The following is a 22,473-nucleotide window of genomic DNA, read 5'->3' on the forward strand; positions in this document are numbered from 1 at the left end:
GAAGAGAGAGGCAGTTTACAGATGAGAGCCCTCCCTGGAAGGAGTCCCTTTAAGCTACCTTAAATATCGACCCAGGGTCCGTCATCAAGAACATGGCATCAGTTTTCATGTTTCTTCATTGGTGTATTTCTAAATGCTACGCTCTTCCTAGAGACTCCCTTCAGTTTCAGGGCACTTGTAAGTTTCTGAATGAGGACCTACAGGGTTGTCCCTCTGGTCTGGATGCTTCCATCACAGAGATTTCACTGTAAATCGGGTAACATCTAGCCAAGCTTCTTTTCCAAATTAAACTTACTGGGCCAGATGCCCAAACAGAACATGATTTTATTTCCATCCCCACATCCAGCCAACAACATCTTGAAACACCAAATCTTTATTTCAGCGCAGAAGTAAAATCCTTTTCCCAGGTGCTGGTTGCTTCAGTATTGATACGGTCTGCGTTCCACCAAATCCTCCTTTTGAAAATCTTTCTAATCCATCAGAGTCATTTTTTCTCAATCTGCTGACAATATCTTTCCCCCTCTCTAAATACCTATTGTTTCCTTTATCATATTCAGATGTTTTATTCTCGCTTTCAAGATTTCTTGCTTATTTATCTTCGGCCGTGGAAACTCTCATCTCTTTGTTCCCTTCCTCCTTACCTAAGCATCTTTTCTGGCCAAACTAACATACAGGGGAAAGAGGGAACATTGCGCCTCAATGCTTAAGAAACATAGCAGTGAATGCCTGGAATAGGCACTAGGTATGTAATGTCAGCATGGATCTGAAATGAGGTCTCAGGTATAAGTATGGGCCTTGCCAAGGTAAATACTCTGTGACTCTTCCAAGGGAGTGAGGATTTGGTTCCATTTTAGACCTAGTGCATGCATACACCTAAAGAGACACTGAGTTACAGAGAAGACATCATCTTGGCATGGCACTTACAGCTTACAAATGCTATGACTAATAAATTCTCATTAAGTGAGCAGAAATAGTGTTTCAGCATGCTTTTCCCCTGAGAGTAAAGTCGCCTCATTTCTGCATTTCCAAATCAACCCAAATCTTGCTTAACTGCATGTCTTTGCCTCCCACCATGATATGAATTCACAAAAATGGGGTAGCGAGCAAGGTTTTGTTACCAAGCCTGGACCCTTGCATCAAGGATCTGTCACACACTTTCTTGTGCCTCCAAGGAGACCACTGCTTACAATGTTATGCAGTGAGACTTTTCAGCTTCCAGAAACAGAAGCCCTACTTGTAACTGAGTTAAGAAAGCTGTAATTAAAAGGAAACATAATAAAGTTCAGCTGTTCTGCGTTTAAACAGCCCAACGCACAGCATGTTCCTTCTCTGTGTTAAAAGGGAAAGAAACTGAAGGGAACACAAATAACCCATAATCCTTTGTGGCTTTATCACATATCTTCACACTTCTCAGGGGACTATGATTTCAACTCCACAGCTCCTTGATTTACAGACTCTCTAATGTGCATGCAATCTGGTTCACAGTTCAGTCCCTGTATCTTTATTCTGTTGGCAAATATTGGAATAGAGAAGGCCACCTTTATTACGCACCTCAGACAGTTCCTCTTTACCTGCAAATGGATAGGGGGTGCTGTCACCCATTTTTTAGCTTTTCACCTGACTTAGGCTACAAAAATAGTTTTCTTTGTAAATCGTAAGCACCTAAAATATCCTTCTTTATCTCGCCTACTGTAAGGCTGCTCTTTGAAAATGATTCTCCGTTGGTGAGTGATAGCACATAGTTCCAACTCAAGTTGAAATGTCTTTCTGTGTTGCAGGAAGGCTGCTTTTACCCTTCATTTGTCATAGGTTCCTTCAAACTTTGGGCTCCAGGCTGCTGCTGTGTCATAAGCTTTTGCCTGTCTTTATTGAACCTTGTCCCCAGCGGAGCCATCGCCATTTAGAGATGAATCAAGTAGGCCAGTTGAAGTCTCTGGTAGCCCTAGTAGAGCCTTGTTCTTCCGCTAGAGCTTGGAAACCTCTGGGTCTTCCCTAATCAGGTGGCTGTATTTCTCTAACAAAAGACTCTTACCCAGTGATATGGAGAGAAACCATGTTCATGCGTTATTTCTATTACAACTGCTCCTGCATCAGGGTGACCCTTGCTCCAAGTTATTCAACTGATATCAAACACTTCATTTCCCCTATTCTGCCCCTTTTCCTTAATTTGATCCCAAATAAGCCTCTCATTTTTCCATAGCAACAGTCTGGTCCATAGGAGCACATCTGAAGAAACTTCAGAAAAATAAGAAGAAGCCTAGAAACACTTTATATACTATTAACGGTTTTAAGAAAATAAATTTTAAACTCAATTCTAGAAGGGATTTTCTTTCCGACCACTTTTTCCTGACCTCCACCTGGTGTCCCCTGTCTTCCAAGTAAATATCCTTTTCAGCCAGGTATTGTGCTTGCTTTCATTTCAAGGCAGAAAATTAGGGGAAAATGGTAATTAGTGTTTAGCATTTTCAAGATCAAACCATAACTGGTGTTTAGCATTTTTTCTTAATTTCAGTGTACATGCTGAACCTGAATCAACAGCTTGTGCACAACTCCCTGAATTCATTGAGAGTCGGCAGCTCCATGTTCTGGAAGCTGCTCACATAACACCTCCCCCTTGGTGACAACTAGATGTGGGCTGGTATTTTTACAATTACGCATGGAGTGGAATAGAATCATATGCTAGGGGAGGTACCTGGAAGCTTCTCTAAAGGGGAAGCTGTGTGATTCTCACCATTGGGTATCTTTATGGAGGGACAGAGGTGCTTCGTACCCTTCTTCAAAGAAAAACTAGAGTGAATCACGGCCCAGCTCCAATGCCCAGCACATTTAAGCAGTAGCTGCTGGCTCAAAATATTTCCACTTATGTCCCATCTTTAAAGCCTTTTAGGACATTCCTACTTGGGATGTTTAACTTTAGAATCCAATAGAAATCCAGTGTGCTTCATCTGCTCTTTGTTTACTCTATTACACCTGTCTTGACCAAAAATGGTCAAAGAGATATGTCCCTAATGTGAATTATCTGTTATGTGGGCTGTTCACAACCTTGCTTTTAACCATCTCTGCCGCACACCCCTGCAGCAATGCTCAGGCTGTGACTTTTCTAATTTCCCACTTTGTTGAAACTCAGACCAGCTCTGCGGTGTCCTCCCTCCTCCCCACCTTTTGTTGAGCCTAACGCTGCTGCACCAAACACACTCTGGCTTTGCATGTTCTGTTACTGGCTCTGAGGAAGCACACCTTGTTTAAGTGGAATGCTGCTAGCAAAAATGGACTCCTTGCATTTGATATTCTCACCCTGGACGATTTGGATATGGTTTCCTATGAAAATGAAATCACTTTCAGGCTAAAAGGGAGCCTGAAAAATGAGACCTGGGGGAGAGATATGGAGTCGTTTATGAAATGGGATGCTTAAGTGGTAGGTTATTAAATTGTGTGAGGGTTGATGGTAAACTGCTGGTCTAGATTCTGTGTCCCTTGTCAGAAATTCATTTTAAAACTCATGGAAGATTTTGTTTTACATTAAATCTTAGTTTAACTAGGAACAAATGTCCTGGAAATGAGTGTCCGAGGCTGCTAACTATATTGGTAAACTGAGAAACATAGTTTGTAGGCTCTCCCTCAAGTGCTCTTGGCTCTGCTCTTCTAATGGTCCATCTCCCCTGTCCCTTTGGAGGTTTCTGTTCTAAAGAATTTGAGGGAGATACACACATACACATACACACACAAATACATATATGAACACACACAGAAAGAGAGAAAACTGTTAAAAAAAAAAACCCATAAAATTAGCCAAAAATGTTATTTGATATGAAAAACGACTAAGAAAAAGCACACACTCTATATGCCATATGTAAATGTTATGCCACTAAGCGCATGAGATGATTATGTATTTTTGTACAGGGCCCTGGGGAAAATGTGAGTCAAAGTCAGTGAAACAGAGCAAATTGGACTGCCCCATTTAAACAGTAACTCAAACTCAAACTATGCTTGCTGGTTCTCTAAAATGTATTTTTAATCATCTTTAAACTGGAGCAAACTACAGTTTTATAATTTGCATAATCTTTATTTTGACTTGACTCACACATTTTCACATTTAAAAATAATCAACATTACAGGATGACTCCTTTCCCCACCTCCAAATAATATCATGACCCTAAGATTTAAGAAAGTTAACATTTTGGTAAAGAAAACATTCTAAATGGGATTTAAAATGGGATTTAATACCCACTAGAAACAACCTGAGAAGTTGCATTCTCATCTTTCCTTCCATACAGGACTTATGAGGCAATTTTATGACCTTTCTTTGAAAGTTTCCATGGCAAATTTTTTCTCAGAATGTACCGCTTAATAGCAAATGATCATGTTGTTGTTTTTTTCTCTTGTTCATGAAGATGGTTTTTCACGACACTCAAATCAGACTTCCATTTTGTTTCATGTTGTTATCAACATGAAACATTCCCTTTGAATAAGAAATGGTAATGACCTAAGGCTTGCTTCCCTTTTCAGCCTAGACTCCCCCTTCTCTCCTTATCCTAGCTTCAAACAATTTTTTTGGAGTTAATATTTAGTGCTCCTCATCAAATCAATTGAAGATATTAATTGGAAAATGAGTCTCTTTTTAGATGAAGTTTTTAAAAAAGTATATAATCTCTGAGCAATTCTCTGATACTCTCATCTCTCCATAACTTTAATTAAATGTCAAGGGCAATTATATTCTCTCTTGCAATTAAATAATCTTAAGTGTATATGACAGCAGCAAGTAATAAGTATTTGAAATATATATATGGCCAGGTTTTTTTTTAAGTAAACCATATTATTTATTTCATGTCATTGTACATCAGATTCTAGTAATTCAGGTAAAATTCTCCTTCCCTTAACTCACTATTCATAATTGTTATATAAAAGTAATATATTGTACTGTTCATTGATCAGCAAAATGAAATGCAAAGAATGTGGAATGTAAAAATAAACCAAAGTTAGTTTTCTAAAATATGAAATTCAATAAACACATTGCCCTATATGCTGTAGTTAAATAAAATTACTGTCTGAGAACAAAATCAACACCATGAAATTTCAGGCCAAAAGAAGCAGAGCTTGTGAACATACACTCATGCTTAATTAAAATTGTTCCAACATTCATACCATTATTTTTCTCCCCCTCAAAAAATATTTCATTTTGGGAAGATCATAAACCACACTTTGGTTGCCAGAGGTGGAAACATCAGCAGTGATTTCAACAACGGCAATATTGTCTTAAGCACATCACTCACAGACTGTGAGTTACATGTGGCCAGGGGGTTGAGGGGAAAGTAAAGTTTTCTAAACTTTCATGTAAATTGTTTTGTAATTTGGTCATATAAGCTGATGTTTTCTTCTACTTCTTTCCCAATTTTATTTTGTGACTCTCCCTAGGCTTTCTGCCTTTTTAGGAGAAAAATAATTTACACTACCAAGATGGCAACATAAGTATTTCTATAAATATCCCAGCTCGCAGATATAGAATTTTTAATATGAAAATTTTTTTGCTTTTTTTTTTTACTGTTTAGAATTCATAATTTTATTTCTGACATTTAATTAAGGGAATCTGAATTCTAGCAGCCAAATGTTTACCATCAATCCTGGAATAGATTTTAAATGTGTACTCATTCTATTAATAATAATTGGACTATTTATTTACTTAGAATTTAATCTACTTTGGAAAAAACAAAAAGATCTACAAATTTCTAATGGTGAAGCCACAGGAGGTTAAAGGGCCTTTAGGTTTCTAAATATTTAATGGGGTCAGTTTATGCTTCACTACTCTAACATTTACTGCTGAGGTTTTTCTTTGCAATACATTCCTTTTTCGTGACATTTGTTATGCATTGTAGAGGCTGTGTTTTGAACTATGAATCAAGTTAGAAATAAAGAGGTCCCATTTAAGATGTACAAAATTGAGCCATAGGGATGCCTATCAAAAAAATATTTCTGTATAAGAGCTCCCTTTAAAGATATATGATATAATACATGTAATAAGTTCTCAGATTTGCTAATTTCATGTTTCTGTGAAATCATCAGGGGGGAATTTTGACAGCGCTTTTGACGCAGAGAAGGGTGTTGGGACAATTGTCATCGCAAAACCTTTGGACGCAGAGCAGAGGTCCATCTATAATATGAGTGTGGAAGTCACTGATGGGACAAATGTTGCTGTCACTCAGGTGAGATGTTAAATTACTGAATAGCAGGAATGCTGAAATAGCTGCCAAAGTCAGGGGTGCAAGCAATGAAAAAAAAAATGTAATGGAAATAGTAAATTATGTCCATGTTTTTCTAGTGTTTACAAAAACCATTTTCAAGAACAATTAAGAAAAGGGATTCTGTAGATGATATCATAGGACTTAGCTGCCGCTTTCAAGAAGTTGTGATTGATCATGCATGGAAAAGTGATGCGTGTTTGTTTCCTGATCATCTACTGTAGATTTTTCTGTTTGACAATAAAGTCAACTTTCCTTGAATTTACAAAGAGGAGGACATCTATTTTACTTGAGTTAACACACCATGTTATTCTTTACCTCTTCATTTTTTTTTTTTTTAGTCGCAGAAAGTTATAGCTAAAGAATACCTAAGAGTCCAAATTCATTTATAGACTTAGATAAGCTAAGTAGTGTATCCAAGGTCATGCAGCCTTAGTAAAGAAAAAGGACTGGGATCTAGGTGTCCTGATTCTCTTCTGCCATTCTAGCCTCTTTATCCTTGCTGTTTGTATAGTAGAACCCCTTGGTTGTGGTGAGAGTTTAAAAACACCAGTGGCTGGACCCCAGCCACAGAAATCCTATGTGATTCTGATATGCAGCCAGGGTCAAGGACCACTCCTCATACTTTGCAACCTGAGCACATGTGAAAGGGCATTGAGAGCAGGAGGAAAAGAAAATCTTTGGACTTCTCATGTGGCTCAGTACATCTTTCTGAGACTAGCACAGTGTTACATATCAATATGAGGCAGACTTGTACTAAATATGAGAAGATTTTATTGTCTTATTTTTTAGCACCAGAGACCTAGGCCAGTTATGGCAGAGAGCTGGCACATATGCATATGCTGAAACCCCTCTCTTAGTCCCTGCTGAGCTCTGAGGTTCCTCTAACCCCAGAAGGCATCACTAATTCATCAAGGCCCATTTTTCTGCTGAGCCCAGATGTGTCCTTAGAATCTTTCTGAACACAATGCTTCAGGTAGTGAAGTTGAAATTTTTGCCAACCCTGAAGCAAGCGTTGATTCATCTTAAATATGATGTAAGCATTTGCAACTATGGTGTTTTAAAAAGAAGAAAGGATGAATATTTCATGTGTTTGCCTAGCCAGCTGCCTCTTAGTTTGAGACGATTTGAAAAATATAATGAAACTCTTTCCTTTGAATCTGTTTATAATCAAAGAATGGTAGAATTTGAAGAAAACAATAGGGTTCATTTTAGTACAACTCCTTTACTTTTCATTTGAATAAACTAAAACCTTAGAGAGGAGAAGTGACTTGCACATAATACAGCAGCCAGTGTGAAACAATTTCTGATCCTCCAACCTGCATCCTTTCCCAGTAACTAGGATGATCATATGACCCTGTTTGCCTTAAAGAGTCCCATTTATGTCTGTGGCATTGGCATAATTATTCTCCTTCCCTTAACTGACTATTCATAGTTGTTATATAAAAGTAATATATTGTTCATTGATCAGCAAAATGAAATGCAAAGAATGTAGAATGTAACAATAAACCAAAATTAGTTTTCTAAAATATGAAATTCAATAAATACAGCCACAGAAATCCTATGTGATTCTGACATGCAGCCAGGGTCAACGACCCCATTAACTCTCAAAATTGCCCCATTTGGGACGATAAATTATATAGTCACCCTATCTAAAACCATGCTGTTCCAGGGTATTTTCAAGGCTAAAATATAGACACATGGAAAGAACCCATGGCTGGGGTGTTATGAGAACCACACAGTTCAAAAGCACGCCCCCAAAGACTAATACAAAACAACCCACCTGCTGTATTGCTGTCTTAAGTGTTAATCCATTTTAAATGGGAATTGAAGTTTTAAAAATTAGCCTTGTCTTAGCATATTCAACCTTGACTTTTTAGTGCCACTTAAAAACATAAGACATATTTGAGTAAAATATAAATAAAGCATGAAACCATATTCATTTCCAGACTTTTCTCCAGAGATTCATACCAGTTGAATTAAATGGTATTCAGTGTGCCCAGAATACCATTATGGATATTTTAAAAATTGAATATTTTTAGAACAAGTGAATGAATAGTAGATACATATTCAGCAGAGTCTACGCAGCAGATATGCTGGATCTCCAAAGCACAAAACTAATTCATGTTAACAACAACAAAAATTATCAATGATACTTTTACTTTAGAATTTTATTAGAACCAGATGAGAAGTCATTTAACAGCATTTGTTCCACAAATATCTTTAGAGTTCTTACCATGGGCTAGGAGCAGTTCTAGATGCTAAGTACTAAGGTCACAGTGATTCAGAGTTTTAAATCCAGGTGACTGACATGCGCTCATTTTTTTCAAGTTAATATGGAAACATGTATTACGAAACTTTGAACATACACACCATTTGAGTCCTGTTTTTGTTTATTTTGTTTCTGACTAGTATACAGTTAGGCTTATCTCCAGGGCTGTCTAGAAGGAGTTAGAGAATTAGGTGAACTTTGAGGCACCTTTTGGTAGGGCCAAGATAAGGAAGTTAATAAAGGATGCCAAGAGATTTTCTTGTCAAAAGCGTTCAAGTCACTCTGTGTCTCCAGAGTCATGACCTTTGTACGAAGTGGGAACTAAGAGTTTCCAAAGTACATACCTGTATGTCATTGGTATTACCATCAGGAAGTCATTACTCTGTCTACTGAGCTATCTTAGGGCCTGACCACCTCACCAGCCCCTGCCAATCCAGGCCTCTCTCGTATTTACCACAGCTTTCCCGGCGGTGGTGGTAGGAGTGCTTCTCTGAATTAGTCAGCACCCTCCATGTCAAGAACACTTTTACAAAAGGATGTTTTGGGAAATAAAAGGCATTCCAGATTTCTTTTAGAAACCATGAAAGCATGTTCCCATGCATGACCCTGGGCAACTTAATGATTCTACCATCAAACAGATAACCTTCACCATATAACTAAATAAATGTCCTGTAGCCCCAAAACACCTGTTCAGTTTTCCTGCGGGAACTTTTCTCTGCTTTGTTCATTTGGAATCATAAAACATGATATGACAGGGCTTCAAGTCATCCATAAACAACATGTTGAACTTGGCTTCACAAATGTCAAATAAATCAGATCCTCAGTGATTCTGTGTCCACATGAAAACCCTTCCTTCACCTTCAGTTTTGTCCTATTCTCCCAACTCTCACAGGATTCTTGTGCCTCAGAGCTACAATATCTAATGATAAACATCCTTTTCTTTACTGAGATTCCTTAGTGTGAGCACAAAACATAAGAAGGTCCTGTGGGTTTTAGGCTGAAAAGATTCCAGTGAACTAAACGTAAGAATACAGCATCCCAACATTGACAAAAACCTCCTAGCAAGATGGACAAGGGCCTCTGCATAAACTAGTTCTTTATTTTGTAGGGGATATTATTATGCTTTTTGTAATACAATGTTAGTATTTGGCAACATGGGCTTTGTAGCAGGTAATTTTGCATCCCAATCTCCACTCTGCCACAAAACAGATGAGTCACCTCAAGCAAGTCACCTAACTTCTCTGCACCCTGGTCTTCTTGTTTGGAGGTGCCAATACCTACAACATGGGAGTTGCTATGAGGATTACATGAGTTTATGCATGCAGAGTATCAGCATGAGGTCTAAATGTAGTAAGAATTCAGTTAATAGTAGCTACTGCTGCTATTGTTATTATTCCTATCACCTGTTAGTTTCTCTGAGGCACACATGGGATTTACCTCAGATGAAGTGCCTCAGATGAAGTGGAAGATCCGGTGGCTGCATCCCCGTCCTTTAGTGAGGGCTATTCTGGATACTTTCTGACTTGTTCTGGGGTGGAAAGTGCAAGACAGTGCCTTAAGGCACCCTCAGTGCACATGAGGTAGAACTTGTCAAGGGCTCTGTGGCCACACCAGGCCAAAGGTATCTTAGTGGGCTTTTCCCAGTTCCTCATGTGCCATGCCAGGATGGCTGCCTTTGGTGGCTCTGTAATAGTCTTCTCTTTGCCTAAAATCAACTGACATTTTTTAGTGCTCGCTGTGTCCTGAGAATTATCCCAAGTTTTAAAAGCTTATTCATTCTCTACACCACTAATGTTGTGGAATGATAGCAGATAGTGCATGAACTGGCACCGGAATTAGCAATTTCCTGGACCGAAGAATGACTAATGTTCACTGGAGTGATTTTAAACTAGCACCCTGATGCCTTCTTATCCAGACCCCTGCCCCACTTCAAATCCTGCTGTCTCTAACAAACCCGTGCAAATCAGGACCTAGTTATACAAACAACTTGAACCCTACAAAACAGTTTGCGTTCCTAAAAGGTCCTTGAAGCCCATGAACTTGTTAGTAAATTTTGGCATGTGTATGTTTTTCTAGAGAGAAAGTCCATAATTTTCATCAGATGTTCAAATGGGTATGTGATCTAAAAATGGTTAAGATAAACTAACTCCTTAACACTTTTTTTTTCAGCCAGTAACTCTAGTTGAAAATTTCAACATGCAGCCCCCAACACTCCCTGGGAAACATATGCACATACCTGGGGGAATCATTGTCCTCTGAAGGCTCCCCAGCTCTGTCACTGGGCTTGCCTGTTATCCATAGTGTTTCAAAGCACTATTGTTCTGGGTTAAGAAGGACTGTTTGTCCACCAAAGCCCTGGACAGCAAACGGGAAATTAACTCTCTTTGAGAATTTTTTTTTTTTTTAAAGGAAGAGTCTGTGGGAGAAAGGGGTACTACCAGTACTAAACATTACAGAAGTGTTCCTCGTGTTAATGTCTTAGAAGCCCAGGGATGAGTGAGGATGTCTGAAGGGTGTCTGGCACAGGGGAATGAAAATGTTGAAGGAATTGGTACTGTGTCTGGTTGGAAAAGAGTTGAGGAATCACAAGGAGCATTGGCTGTTATGAGCGGGGGAGGAATAGAGAGTATCCAGGTAGAAACAGAGGCCCATAAGGAGTGGGAATAACGAAATGCCTAGGAGGATGGGGTTATCATCCATCCAAACATAAAGTAGCACTACAGAGTCATTTTAAGAGGAATTCTACCCATGGTGCCCAGACTGTGGTCTTTACATACCACTTACCATGGAAAGGAGTCAGGATTCTGCATAGAAATGGATAATTGCAGGTTTGGAGCAGGAGCCTAGGGCATCTTTTCCTGACAGAAAAGCCTACTGGAATCATGGTAAAGCATGACAAGAGGAAACTCAAATGGATTTCCACTGATTAAAGATGGGATAATATGAATATCCAAAAGAATAATGGAATAATGACTATAACAGACTGAAACACATGAAATAGATTTAAAAACCCAAGTGTTTACATATATTTATCCTTAAAAACAAAATCATTTAACTCTTATAGTTACTCAGTGAAGCAGGTGGTATTTGTGGTAGGCAACAGGGCTCTCCTTCCTTCACTTCCCCAAGAAGATGTTCATGTTCTAATCTTTGGATTCATGAATATGTTATGTTACATGGCAAATGGGACTTTGCAGATATGATTAGGGTATAAATCTTAAGATACAGAGAGTTTCCTGGAGTATCCCGGTAGGCCCAGTCGAATCACAAGAGCCCTTAAGCAGATAACTCTCCAGCTGGAGTCAGAAGAGAGGCAGCAGAAGGGGAAGTAAGAGATTCAAAATGTGAGAAGGACTTGAGACATCATTTCTAATTTGAATGTGAAAGCAGCAACATGGCAAGGAATTAACGCAGCCTTAAGGAGCTGAGAGAGACTCCCAGCAGACAGCCAGCAGGGAAACCAGAGACCTCCATTCTACAACCACAAGGAACTATATTTGGTCAACAACCTGAATGAGCTTGGGGCAGTCATCCCCAGAGCTTGCAGAAAGGAACACATTCATGCCAACCCTTGAGTTCGGCCTTGAGTCCTCACCTACACAACTATGAGATAATCAGTGTTTTAAGCTTCTAAGTTTATGGTAACTTTTTTTTTTTTTTCCAGGACAGGGTCTCACTCACTTTGTTGCCCTGGCTGAAGTGCAGTGGCACAATCACGGCTCACTGTAGCCTGGACTTCCTGGGCTCAAACGATCCTCCCACCTCAAGCCTTCCAAGTAGCTGACACTATAGGCATGCACCACCACACCCAGATAATTTTTGTATTTTTTTTAGAGGTGGGTTTTTGCCACATTGCCCAAGCTGGTCTTGAACTCTTGGGCTTTAGTGATCTGCCTGCCTCAGGCTCCCAAAGTGCTGGGATTATAGATAGGCATGAGGCACTGCACCCAGCCTATAGTACAAATAGAAAAATAACCTACTACTGTCATGCCCACTTTACAGATAAGGAAAGAGAGGCAAAGCAAGGTTAAATAACTTGAGTAGATCAGGGTTTATATCCAGGTTCCAGATCCTGCTCTCTTAACCACTACACAATGCTGTCTCTTAAAAGCAAGAGTAAATTTTTGATATCTGTTCTAATGCAGGAAAAGAAACTCACCTGGCCCTACTAGTCATGAAGGAGACACTCTTAAGATGGCAGCTTGGGGAACGTGATGCTGCCTGTGGCTATCAGAATGTCTGATAGTCAGCCATTCAAAGAAGAGAGCAAAATACTTCAGCCTCCTTATAGCTCTCACTTCAACCCACTGAGCTTTTGGGCCTCAGAGACACACATTACCAAGGATGAGAAATTATGAATTTTAGCAACTTTCCCCATATATCTGTCAAACCAATCTGAGTTACTGCATCATCAGAGCAAGTTTAAATGAAACTAGAACATGGCTCTTTCAAAGAGTTAATGGATGAAAATACATAGTAATATAGGATACCTGGTATTTATATAATAATTATTGAAGTAATAAGGTTTTTTTTTTTGGTTTTTTGTTTTTTTGAGACAGAGTCTCACTCTATCACCCAGGCTGGAGTACAGTGGCGCAATCTCGGCTCACTGCAACCTCCGCCTCCCAGGTTCAAGCAATTCTCCTGCCTCAGGCTCTGGAGTAGCTGGGACTACAGGCGCCCACCACCAAGCCCAGCTGACTTTTTAGTAGAAACGGGATTTCCTCATGTTGGCCAGGCTGGTCTCGAACTCCTGATCTCAAGTGATCCACCCACCTTGGCCTTCCACAGAACCACCGCACCTGGCCATAAGGCTCATTCTTAAGCTTCTTTTCCCTGTAACTCTGGGATACTTAAATCAAGTGTTATCATTACACTCATTTCCAGTGAGAAATTGAGACACAGACTGCTCAGGTGGCCTGCCTAGGTGTACACAGGTAAAAAGATATAAACCTGCTTCTTCTCAAAATCATATACGAGTCCAGGAACATTTTCCTACACTTTTATATATATGAAATACACATTTTAACTCATTATTGAAATCATCTGGTATGATGAAAGGAGCACCAACTCAGAATTAGGCAACTCAAGTTGAAGTTAGCACTTAACCAATTGCTGTCTGTGTTACTACAGAAGGCAGCTCAGTCGTTCTGAGACTCAGTTTCTTCGGCATAATGAGGATAAAACTTTATATGCCTCATAAATTATAAGATGAAATAAGCTATTATGAGAAGATTCTTGGACTCTTTGATATGCTAGACACATACAGGCTTTATTAATGTTTATTTCTCACTTAAAATTAGCTGTAAAATATGTGTGTGGCTATTATTGTTATTATGAAAAAACGCAGAGACAGCCATGTCCAAATTATAATCTAAAAGTTACATTGATTTGATTCAGGGACTCATGTGATTTTGTGGTTTTAATGTTCTTCTTATTCAAGTAATCCTTTAAACTTATAAAGGTAGGAAGGCCAGGCACGGTGGCTCACACATGTAATTCCAACATTTTGGGAGGCTAAGGCAGGAGGATCACTTGAGGCCAGGAATTCAACACTAGCCTGAACAACACAATGAGAACTTGTTTCTGCAATAATAATAATAATAATAATAATTGTTTAATTAGCCAGGTGTGGTGGTCACATGCATACATAGTTTCAGCTACCCAAGGGGCTGAGGCAGAAGGATCACTTGAGCCCAAAGGTTCAAGGTCATAGTAAGCTATGATCATGCCCTGAGACCCTGTCTCTAAAAAAAATTAAAGGCCTGGGTACAGAGGTCATGCTTATAATCCCAACACTTTGGGAGGTCAAGGCAAGAGGATTGCTTGAGCCCAGGTGTTCAAGACCAGCCCAGAATTTACAAAAACTAAAAAAAACTAGACAGGCGTGGCACACGCCTATAAATCCCAGCTACTTGGACGGCAGGATGATCCCCTGAGCCTGGGAGGTCGAGGCTGCAGTGAGCCGTGATCACACCACTACACTCCAAAGACCCTGTCTCAAAAATTAATTAATTAAAATAAAATTTAAAAGATAGGAAAATCAACTTGTATCTGTATGCTCCACAGCCAAATTTGAGATTTAAAAATCTCTCTCAGATAATCTCCAAAGTTCTAAAGCCTCACAAAGGCAATTAATGAAATTGGCCAGTCTTTCTCCCAAAGGACTTGCACGTATTAGGGCTGGTAGGGCTGTGACCTGAATTCCTAAGGTTAGTCTTGACCTTCAGTGCTTTGAGGATTTCATTCCTCCTCTGTCATCTCTAACTGCTGTGTTTGGAGTTTCTAATTGGCCTACTTCCTTTAAAAGTAGGTTTTTACCTTGAAGATGTGGACTTTGTTTTATGGCCTCCCTTCATCCTGAACCTACTTAAAAGTGGAGAAGAAACAAATCACTTTTGCTAAAGCTGCTCTATGATTCCCTAGAACAACAGACTCCCACAGGGCATCTCCCTCATCAGGGTTTTTCTTTCATCTCCTTTTCTGTCATCTGCCTCTTGGCAGTGAAAAAGGCAGTGGCTGGCTGGGTGCGATGGCTCACGCCTGTAATCCCAGCACTTTGGGAGGCCAAGGCGGGCGGATCACGAGGTCAGGAATTCGAGACCAGCTTGGCCAACATAGTGAAACCCCGTCTCTACTAAAAATACAAAAATTAGCCGGGGGTGGTGGAATGTACCAGTAGTCCCAGCTACTTGGGAGGCTGAGGTGAGAGAATCACTTGAACCTGGGAGGCAGAGGTTGCAGTGAGCCAAGACCATGCCACTACACTCCAGCCTGGGTGACAGAGCGAGACTCCATCTAAAAAAAAAAAAAAAAAGGCACTGGCCTACACTTCCCTTGTGTATTTAGATTAGGAAAATGCTGGAACAACTACAAATGTATACAGATAAAATAAGGCAGCAAGCCAAATCTTAAAATGTAAGACTTTCTTTTTTAATTAAAAAAAAAAAACCCTACAGCAAGGTGTGGCAGCTCATGCCTGTAATCCCTACACTTTGGGAGGCCAAGGTGGAAGGATCACTTGAGGCCAGGAGTTTGAGACCAGCCTGGGTAACATAGTGAGAACTCATCTCTACAAAACAAAAAATTAGCCAGTCCTGGTGGTGCACTCCAATTGTCCCAGCTACTTGGGAGGCTGAGGTGTGAGTCTGAAACTACAGTGAGCCATGATTGTGCCACTGTGCTCCAGCCTAGGAGACAGAGGAAAGCCCTGTCTCATAAAATAATAATAATAAAATTTTACTGTGTATAATAGATCTGGGCTTGACAATTTATGAGGAGATCAATTTTTGAAAATAGATTCTAATTTTAAAGGGACCAGGGATCTTTATATTTAAAATAACCTCATATGAATTTTCCTGAAATGAGAATGGAATCAGTTATCTATTTTGTAAATTAGGATTTCTCTATAGCAAAGTACATAATATTTGTACACATTGTATGTATAAATGTTACGTGCATTTACTTTTAATGTGTATGTAACTTAATGCACACGGAATTGATAGGATGAGGTGAATACAGAATTGGCTCTGTAATACCTGGGGTTGAGTCTGGCCTTGACATAGGGACTTCAGCCATATCTTTTAACTTCTCCAATTCTCATTTTCCCCACTGGTAAACCATAAAAAATAAAGTCTAGGAAATGAATGTGATACAGATTTATAAACTGTAAAACAAGTACAAGCTGATGTGATATTTCCACTTATACATTCAAAAACAAAACTTACAAGCTTGAGGAGAATACAAGGGGCTTCACCCTTGAAATCACAACTATAGAATGTTTTAAATAAGGTTTTGAAATGCCAGCAGAGGCAGAAGAGAATTTCAGTAATTTAGGACTTAATTGGTTCTAATAAAAGACAGCGCCTTCACCCTACAGCTCGCCCCATGGACACTTTATACCATGAGCCTTTGTGAAGCAGAGCTTGGCATCTACCCAGACTTAGCTTAGAAGAGCCTGCAAAACCCAAAGTGTTTGTGGTGGGCAGCATTGAAGCCAGCTCTGAAGAGACTTCCTATATTCGAGTTTCCTTCTGCTTTGATTTCATTGTATTTCTTTAGGCATTTCAATTACCATTTTGAATACAACATCTTTGAGAGTTACTTTGCTTTGTTTGTTAGTTCAGGAGCTCACAAATGGCCCCGACTGTGGGAAATAAAAAGTAAATGAGGAGAAGGAAGTCTTTTACAGAGAAACACTTGTTCTGACTGTAGATTAGGCTTAAGACAAAGCAAGCAAAAAGAGGCAAGCTTTTCAAGAGCACGTCAACTTTGAAACTTCATGAAGGTCAGGGCAGGCTTGCTGGCCGGAAAGGCTTTTTCCTCCCATTAATATAACTGAACACAAATATTTTAGCATCTTGACTAAGTTAACTTGAACTTTCTGAATGAAAGAATTGGCATTCAAAGAATCTAGTATGGTTCTGCAAATACAGTGGAGATAAGAACAATACCCAAAACTTTACTGGCACACTTTTTAACCCTTTTTCTACCACAAACTACTACAGGGCAAACTTGTCCCATGTCCAGCTGACTCTGAATGGCAAGCTATCCTGGCACGGAGGTGGTAGCACCACCGCTTGTCTCTTCCTCAAAAAAGGCATATTTGTACCAAAGTGAGTGATAGTGCAGCCATTTATGCAGATAGCCATAATCTGGTTGCATTTATTTTTAAACGTAAATAATGTTCTGAAATATAGCCAAACACTAGCATAATATTTAATGGAGAATAACTAGAGGATTTTTTCTGTTAGTCAGGAATCAGACAAGAGCATCACTATGTTCACTACTATTTACTGTCATGCTGTAATAGCCAATGCAATTAGACAAGATAAACCAGTTTGTGTCATAAAGAAAAAGGTAGAACTATCTCTGTTTGCATGTAGTATAATTGTATATCTGAAAAACTCAAAAGATTGAAAGGAAAAACTTCTATAAGTAATAGGAAAATTTATTAAAATAACAGGTTAAAAATTTAACATACAAAAATCAATAGCCTACATATATACAACCAAAAAAAAAAAAAACAGTGAACTATATATTGGAAAAGAAGACTCTATTTAGGGTAGTACATATATAAACTTTAAAATGTGTTCAAAACCTATTTAAGGAAAACTAAATGTTCCTGGAAAGGTAAAACAGTAGATTGAACAAATGAAAAGACAAACCATATTCTTGGATAGGAAGACTACATTGGAAAGAAGTCAGTTTTCCTTTATTAACCTGTCCTTATAGCATAATTGCAATAAAAAATACTATCCAGTTTCTATCAGGTGCTATACAGGTTTATTAAGAAGAACAAGCAAGAATAGCCAGGAAAACCATGAGAAAGAAGAAAAAGAGAGCCTGGCCTTTCCAAACATTAAAATGTACTATAAAGCCTCTATAATTAAGACATTTTGGTACTGATACATGAGAAGTCAGATAAACCAATGGAGCCGAATAGAAAAATCCAGAAATATGCTAACTGCATGTGTAAATATAGAGTACAATAAAGGTGGCTTCTCAAATCAGTGGGAAGTGATGGTCTTCTAAAGAGTAGCATTGAGATAAATGGAGAGCCATATGGAAAATAATCACAGTATGCCAGGAAAAATTCCAACTTGATTAGCGATGTAAATGAAAGAAAAGAAAACATGCAAATGCATGTTTAAAAATGAATGTGTCCATTTATAACCTGAAAGCTCAAAAAATATTCTAAACTATGAATTAACATCCAGAAATAATAAGGAAAAAGATTGATGTATTCACTTTTGCATGGCAAAAAAAAAAAAAAAAAAAAAAAAACACCATAAGCAAAATAAATATACATGACAAAATTGAAAGCATATTTGCAATTTATATCACCAAACTTCCAAAAATAAAGAACGAGAGGCCATCTAACCTGTAGAAGAATGAGATGAGATACAAATAATTTAACAGAAAAAGAAATGCAAATGGATCTTAACTATATGAAAAGTTTCTCCAACCTCACTCAAAAATAAGAGAAAGGTAAATTAAAACTATACTGAAATGCCATTTCTCATCTATCAGATTGGCAAAACATCTAGAAGTCTTACTACATATTATGTTGGCAAGGTTGTGGAAACAATCGTTCTTCTATATTATCATGGGAATGCAAAATGATAAAACCATTGGGCAGGGGAAATATGGAAACATATATAATAATAAAACTAAGCAGCTGTACTTTGATCCAACCATCCCAATTCTAGAACCCAAATATATGCTAGCAAAAAATATTTTTAAAATGGGCACAAGGCTCTTCCTTGCACACTCTTTCTAAGAACAAGAATTGGAGATATCTTAAATGAACACCAGTAGAAAACTAGTTGAATTAACTGATTCATCTACTCTCTGCAAGAGTATCTCTGTACTTCTGTGGCATTATCTTCAGGATATAATGCAGGGTTTCTCCACAGCAACACTACTGATATTTTGGGCCAGATAATTCTTTGTTGTGGGGGCTGTCCTGTGTGTTGTAGGATGTTTAGCAGCATCCCTGGCCTGTACCTACTGGATGTCAGTAACAGCCCTCCTCCAAGTGTGACAACCAAAAATGCCTCCAGACACTATTGAATGCCCCCTGGAAGACAAAACCCTCCCTAGTTGAGAACTGATGTTAATGTTATGTTAACTGTAACTGTAATGTTAAATGAAATAGCATGGCAGGGAAGAGTGTATAAAGTATGTTTATACTAACAAAATGTTTGATGAGTAAACCATACATTTTTGTAAAGTTATCTGTAGGAGAAGGGAATAGAGTGTAGGGGGAAGGTATAGAAGCTGAACTGTTTTGAATATATTTTTTTTGAAAATTTGACTTTGGTACCTTTACATATAATATTAAATTAAATATTTAAAAAGCAAGTCTAAAATTTGAACACAAATACTATATATTCCTAGTTAGATGAATTCCTGGTTATTCTTGCTTGTTCTTCTTAAACCTGTATAGCACCTGATAGAAAGTAGATAGTATTTTTAATTGCAATTATGCTATAATAATTGCAATTATTTATCCAACTAGGAATAAATTATAACTTATTTTATTATAATTATTGTAATTATACATATATAATTATAAAAATAAATAAAAAGAACTACAAAATGATATGAAAATTATTTTTAATGGTCATAATTATAATTATAATAAGAATGTTGGAATTATTCTGAGATATTTGTGCATGTGGTTCAAATAAAGCAGTGAATAATTTTGATGATGTCATTAAGCATGACAAATTTCAGCATGAGAAAAAGGAGATACAAATGTAAAAACAATGAGATTAAGTAAAAACCTTGATGCTCTAATTTTGAATAGAAAGTAGCAATATGAACTCATGAAATATTTATTTTTAAAAAACCAAAAACGTTTCCTGACTCTGTCCAGTGAATAAAACTGAAACATAATAGCCAATCCAGTAGCAATAAGTATTCCTAGCAGTGGGTCATGGTATCTAAATATCATTTCTAACTAAAAAGAAAACAAGCCATTTTGGAGAAATGGGTAATTCAAGATTGGGGCAGAAAATGTGCAAAATAACACTGGAAAAAATTACTGGTAGCAATTATCAGAAAGCAAGGAAGCTATCTTAGAATACTAAGGTTATGTCAAAAGATGTCAAGAACTAACTGGAAGAGGCTCCTACAGGCCAAGGTAGGGCTATTTATGCATCATTAATATAATAACTGCAATAGAGAGGAACAAATCGGATGTGATTAAATTCATGAGTTCATAATAATGGTTGAAAAAGAGTACCTCATTTGTCACTTTGGGAGGAGCTAAGGAACCAACTCACTATTTCAAAATAATAAAGGGAAAGAATTATTTATCCTACCTTTCCTATATGAAATGTACTTCACAGTAACCAAATAGTTGAGAAGTTTCTTTTTAGAGAACTATTCCAGCTAATAAATAAGGAAGAAAATAATACAATTAGAACATTATCAATCTGAAATTTTTAATAAATTATCTGTATAATGATTGCCAGTATCTGCTAATATCACAGAACAAGAGAGAGAACCAGATACTATGTATCTCCAGATGGAAGTACACTAAATCACTCATCAAGGATTTTTGTCAAAAAAAAAAAAAAAAAAAAAAAAAACGAGAAAAAAGGAAATTGAATCTTAGCAAACCTTTTAGATCAAACAATTTATAAGAACTACAGGGTACAGAGGGACATGTAAAACAAAACCACAGGAGCACTATGAGCAAAATTCAGACTGTGGAAACTAAAGAAAAAATGGCTCAGTTTCTTCAATACTAGCAATAACACCGTAAAAAATCCAAGGAAATAGTAAGAGAAGAGTTTGAAGGAGAACCTATAAATTAAAATATAATTAACCCATTTATGGATGTATCAACCAAATGCAATATTTGGACCTTATTTGCATATCTTGATTAAAATAAATTATGAATATATATATGCATATATGTGATAAAAAGATACTTAAAAACAATTAGAGAAGTATGAACACCAATAGGCTGTTTGATGATATTAAGGAACTACTCTTCTCTGCTTAGGTGCAGCAATGGGATTGTGTGTGTTTGTGTTTATTCTAAGAGTCCTGTCTTTTAAAGATGCATAGTGAAATTACATGATGGGTGGGATGTGCTTTAAAATAACATAGGGAAATAGGCAGGGATGAGTGGCAGTATGATGAAACTAGATTAGCAATTGATTATTATCAAAGCTGAGTGATACATACTGGAGTGTTCATTACACTATTTTATATTTGTCTGAAAATTTACATAACAAAATGCTTTATGAAAGAAAACAATTAGGAAACTTATTGGGAAACTTCATACCTTAACTATCATTAGAGCTACGTTCTTTGCTAAACCCCTCCTATCAGGACAACCACAGTGCGTGGACACTGCCATTGAGAAGCTGTGACTGCTCTGAGTCCCACCTCATTGGCTCCTTTGCCTCTTCTGTGCTCCTTTTCCCATTCTGTCCCTGCCTCCATAGAAGTCCACCAAGAGAAACACATAATAAGAACTTAAGATAATGGCGCCTTAACAAATTAAGGTCACCTTGTGATCATATACATTGTGCATCAAAGAATTCCACAGAATTATCACCTTCAAGTAGCTGTTGCAGCTGTTCAATTAATAGTGAGAATATTGACAGCTCATAGTTTATGTTCTAATATAAACTACTGGTTTATTGTCAACCTCTAATTACAGTGTTTTTATAAGAGAGCTTCCTCTGTGTTGCAAGAGCTACTAGAAGCTAGGATCCAAGGACATGGAAGGGGGGAAAAAAGGAGGGAGGGCATACTTTTATTAGCAATGAGCAAATTGGCATTAGTCATCATTCTTGTCTTCTTTTAACTATAGGTATTTATCAAAGTGCTGGATAATAATGATAATGGCCCAGAATTCTCTCAGCCGAATTACGATGTGACAATTTCCGAGGATGTACTTCCAGACACGGAGATCTTGCAGATTGAAGCCACAGATAGAGATGAGAAGCACAAGCTGAGCTACACTGTTCATAGCAGCATCGACTCCATCAGCATGAGAAAATTCCGGATTGACCCTAGCACTGGCGTGCTCTATACTGCCGAGAGGCTGGACCATGAGGCCCAGGACAAGCACATTCTCAACATAATGGTAGGACCGAAATCCTAATTTGCTCTCCTACAGAACCACTGACTGTTCAGGCCACACACATTAGCCATCAGAAGTATAGGGCCCCTAAATTTTATAAGTAGTTGAAAATTTAGTCTTTTCACAGAGAGATTGCTTTCATTTTTGCCTTTTTATTTCATGAAGAATTACTGTTGTTAGATAGCAACTCTGTATTTTTGCCAAACTAAACTATTAGACAAGCTCTGCAGCAGGGGCTGCTCAGTAAATGCTCCAAACAGACTGACTTGAGAGGGAAGGAACAGGTCATGTTCCCAGGCTCTGGGGTTCGTTTGCACCCAGAAGATTTCAAAGAAAAATTGAAAAGACATTCCTTG

At 38.0% G+C, this 22,473-nt stretch overlaps 1 protein-coding gene across 8 annotated transcripts in view; it reads left to right on the forward strand.

Annotated features, from left to right (window-relative positions):
* Positions 1–22,473, forward strand: part of LOC105484363 (FAT atypical cadherin 3) — a 695,427-nt gene that overhangs the window by 564,673 nt on the left and 108,281 nt on the right. For all 8 annotated transcript variants that reach the window (XM_071075445.1, XM_011745893.3, XM_011745895.3 and 5 more), the window contains 2 exons: positions 6,058–6,197; positions 21,845–22,120. In XM_071075445.1, the coding sequence (XP_070931546.1) occupies positions 6,058–6,197; positions 21,845–22,120 (416 nt within the window). The remainder of the gene's footprint in view (positions 1–6,057; positions 6,198–21,844; positions 22,121–22,473) is intronic.

This window comes from Macaca nemestrina, chromosome 12 (assembly GCF_043159975.1).
Source record: "Macaca nemestrina isolate mMacNem1 chromosome 12, mMacNem.hap1, whole genome shotgun sequence".
In the NCBI taxonomy this organism is placed as follows: Eukaryota; Metazoa; Chordata; class Mammalia; order Primates; family Cercopithecidae; genus Macaca; species Macaca nemestrina.